We start from the raw sequence: 3,971 nt of genomic DNA, 5'->3' as shown, positions 1-3,971 counted from the left end.
CGCCCGCCGGCCGAAGCATCCATTACGCCTCCGCCAGACTTGGGCACTCCAGGGAGCCGGTGGCGCCCGAGCTCCAGAAGGAACCGGGAGGAGGAGAGGGGCTATCGGGAAGCGTCTCCTCAGAGGGAGCGCGGCGACGGCATTAACGAAAGGAAAAACAGCGGCTGCACTTCGCCTCCAAACGTCAGACTGACTTACACGCGCGCTCCCAGTAGCCGAACTGACCTCCCCGATAGAACGTGTGCGGGAAAAGGGGAGAAAGGGGGGTGCCCCTTCTTCCTGTAACTACCCCCCATCCGCTCCGGAGAGCCAGGCACCTGTTCCAGGCGCTTCCCGGCTCTTGCCCCTGGGTGCCGCGGCGCCGTCTCGGGGCTTGCTCGTTCCCAGAACGGCAGCCCTGGGCCACTGTGGCGCGCCGGGTGCGTTGCCACCGAGAAGCGCAGCGCGTTCCTCACCCCCGCCCACCTTTTAAACCTCTCACTTCTGCATGTAAAGAATTCGGCCTCCTAGAATCAGAATCCTCTCCACGTATTTCGCACCCAGAAGAGGAACGCGGGCGAGCAAGCCATTCTGACTGCAGGAACCTCTCCCCCTAGTGATGCAGTTATTTATAGCTCAAACTCCAGCCCGGGTCTGTGCGAGCTCGCGCGCGGGGTTTCGCCCCGGCGGTGCAAACTTTTCCTTGGGTCCCGCTCTTCCAGGGGCATCAATACAAGTTTCCAGGATTCAATGTCCCTAATCGCTAATGTCATGCGAGTAGAAGTGTGGGCTTTGGTTTGTATGGCTGTGTGTTTCTAGCAGATGTGGGTTCATCAGCAAACGCGAAACCAACAGCTGGAAGTTAAGGTTTTCTCTGAATGGGTTCAGCATCAATACAGGTTGCAGATGCGGAAACTGGGGTCAGAAGGTCAGGCTGGATCAAGGAGCAGAGTATGGCGTTTGGCTGTGGGAGAGGGTGTTTTGAGTGACCGAAGAAGGGTCCACGAAGAGAATTTAAAAATGCAGCACTAAATAACTCAGTTTTCAGGGATAGATGGAGCGAGTACCGGTACGTATCCACTCCCGACCACCATGACCTAAATCTGATAACAGATTTCTCCATCCTCCACACTTTAGGAACAAGTAATTATTAGTAGTCTGCTTTTAAATATCAGGAAATCAACCTTAGACTTACAGCCTGCAAGATACGGAGGAGGGCGGGTAGATTGTGACACTGCTCAGAAGCAAGACCTTTCCATTGACAGGATTTATTTTTCCCCAGCTCCAACTACAGGCACCGAAAGGTATTTTACTTTCTGTTAATGGTTCAAAGGAGAAGGGGGTGGGGGTAATAGCCATATACAGGCGTATCTGGCTGCCCAAATGAATCCTGGCTCTAGTCAACCAGAGCTAGCCCTCGGGGTCCAGGTCTTTTTCAAGGTTAGACCACTAGCACTCCTTAACTGCCGGACTGTGGGGCAGAGATTTGGGGGCCTCTGGTCGCCCGGGAGGCATCTCGTAATCAGTTGCATTGACCCAGCCCGTCCCCTGCCTCCCCGGCCCGGCCGAGCCCTCTGGGCTGCCGCTGTCCCTGCGGCCGCCGGGACCCGCGCGGCGCGCGCTGAATGGAGATGTCTCTGGACCGCGGGGCGCGGAGCGCGCGCCGCCCGCTGCTTCACCTCCGCGGCGTTATTGTTCCGTGCAGGCGGCCGAGCGCCAGCCGCAGGCCCGCGCCGGCTCCTCGGACGTAGTGAGCACTTCATTAGTAACCCGAGCATTCGGAGCTCACCCAAGTCACGGCGCCTCTAGAAAGGCTCCGGACTCCAGCCGCTCGCCGGCGGGCTGGTCAGGATACTAGAGGCTGCACTCCCCAGTCTCCGACCAACTCCGGCCGCAGCTTACCCCGAGGGAGACGAACGGCGAGAGGAGGAAGAGGAGAGGGCTAGAGGAAGAGATCTGACCCGCCCAGGGTCCCGGAGAATGAGCTTGCCGGCCGTTCCCACACCCCCGCCCCCTGCCCTCCGTTGCTGCTCACGCCCTCTGTACAGTCTGCGCCAGAAATCCCGCTCCCGTCGGGCGAACGGCCCCGGCAGCGGGGCTGCAAGCGTCTCGGAGCAGCCCGCTTGCCACCCGCCCGCCAGGAGCGGCCCGAACGTTGAGGGGGCGGGGAGCCGGCGGGGGAGGTTCGCCCGGCTCCGGAGGCGCGGCCGGCAACCCCGCGGACCAGCCGGCTCTTGCAGGTAGACAGCTAAATAAATGTCAGAACAAACTTTGCTTTCCCATCACCTTACCTTCCTTTGCAGCCTGCGCTTCCACGGTGTGTGCAAAGCGGAGCAGCCAGATGTAGCATAAAATAATCCATGAAGGGTGCCGAGTTTGAAAAACCATGGTGCATGAGCAGGTTTTATCTTAGGTTTCAGTTGAGTCGCAGCTTTTTAAATGCTGTTTGCTCCGGAGTATGTGGGGCTTTTTTATAAAACAAAAATTATTGCGCTCCACGCATCGATTCCCTTTCTCGATCTACGGCCGGCTGCTCCACGTTTAGCTTTTGAAAAAAATTTTTCCCTCCTTTGGTCCGCACAGTGTTTGCTGCCTGCAAGTCTCCGACTGCAGACCGGCCGCTTGCTCCACACTCCAATAATATCAATTAGGGGGGAGGGGGGCAGGGCGCCAAGCCGAGAGCCTCTGCCACTCGGGCTGAGTGGCAGGCGCAGCCGGCCTCCCAGGCGGCGATTCCCAGGGCTTGGGGGCGGGTCCCGGCGAAACGGCCGCCCCGGCCTTGGGGGCGGGGTTAGGGGCGTGGGCCAATCGGCGGCCAGCGGAGTCAGGTTGCCCGTCCAGGATTGCCTCCAGGTTTTGAGCTCCGGGCTGGCGCTGGATGCTCCGAGAAGGGGGACGTGGAGGGCAAGCGAAGTGTGTGCTGCTGTGGGAGCTTTGCTTTTAGCAACCGCAGCTTTCGTGGAGCAGAATCAATCCTAAAATAACGCTCCCAATTTACAGTCGTGTTTATAGCGGTGCTCCTCGCGATCTTTAGAAACCAGAGGGGATGCAAGCCATCTCTCAGCTACCAAGCACGGAGCCGGGACAGTGAAATGAGCTGTGCCTTTAAGTAAAGTGCCTTTTACTTTTTTTTGTTGTCACAACCTCCGCGGGTCGGGTAACTTTGTTCTTTTTCTTTCTTGAAGGGTTACTACTTCTCTTTTTCTGTAACTCCAAAGGCAGTTAGCTCTAGGCACCACCCAACACAACCCCTGGAAGAATAAAAGTAACCAAATGTATTATGTTCAAACAATGTTTCCAAGAGTTTGAAACAAGCTTTGGCAAAAGAACCAGAGGAAAAGGGAGTGGAGAAAGGAAGTCTTTTGTTTTATGTGCCCTCTCACTCCCGCCCTATCATTTAACGATAGTTGGTTGGACGAAGCACATTAAGAGAAACGTCTGAAGGTTCAGTATGGTTTTTCCTACATGTTTATCATTTTCTGAGATTTTCCTGGAATTGCCACACTTTGATCGTTTTCCATTTCGCTGCATAAATTACATTTAATTTTAAAGAATGTTACCATGCATTAAGTTAATTAAAATTAAATTAAAATCAAGACCTCTTTCGCAAATATTGAGTACTTTTCAATAAGTATTCAATAATTATCTTTCAAAGGCAAACTAAGAATAAAAAGTGTTACCAATATCGACAGTTGATTTCGTCTAACTAAAATATTGAGGACGACTGCCTAGAGGAATACCTTTATCGTTAGGCAGTTTCTGACACTTTGCAATTCAAGATGTGGGTAGTACAATAAGAGGAAGAACTTAAAAACCTTAATTGCCAAATCATCAGATTCAAAGGTCAAGCAGAGTAACTTGATCATATGTCAAAGACGAGCTTTATTTTCTTCCTGTCCTATATTTCTTCCGTTAAAAAAAAAAAAAAATCTGTCATTCACGATTTGCCTCTATTTATGAGAGGCAAAAAGTTTGACTTTGCCTAAGACTCC

General features: G+C 53.6%; 1 protein-coding gene across 1 annotated transcript in view; it reads right to left on the bottom strand.

Moving 5' to 3' along the window:
• The window catches only part of EPHA7 (EPH receptor A7), a 164,137-nt gene extending 161,592 nt beyond the window's left edge, over window positions 1-2,545 (bottom strand). The window contains exon 1 of the mRNA XM_024731803.1: window positions 2,271-2,545. Coding sequence (XP_024587571.1) covers window positions 2,271-2,367 — 97 coding nt within the window. The 5' untranslated portion in view covers window positions 2,368-2,545. The remainder of the gene's footprint in view (window positions 1-2,270) is intronic.
• Window positions 2,546-3,971: the final 1,426 nt, after the last annotated feature.

Source organism: Neophocaena asiaeorientalis, unplaced genomic scaffold (assembly GCF_003031525.2).
Source record: "Neophocaena asiaeorientalis asiaeorientalis breed wild unplaced genomic scaffold, Neophocaena_asiaeorientalis_V1.1 scaffold232, whole genome shotgun sequence".
Taxonomy (NCBI): Eukaryota; Metazoa; Chordata; class Mammalia; order Artiodactyla; family Phocoenidae; genus Neophocaena; species Neophocaena asiaeorientalis.
Note: the sequence above shows the minus strand (reverse complement) of the source record. Positions and strands in the feature narration are given on the sequence as shown.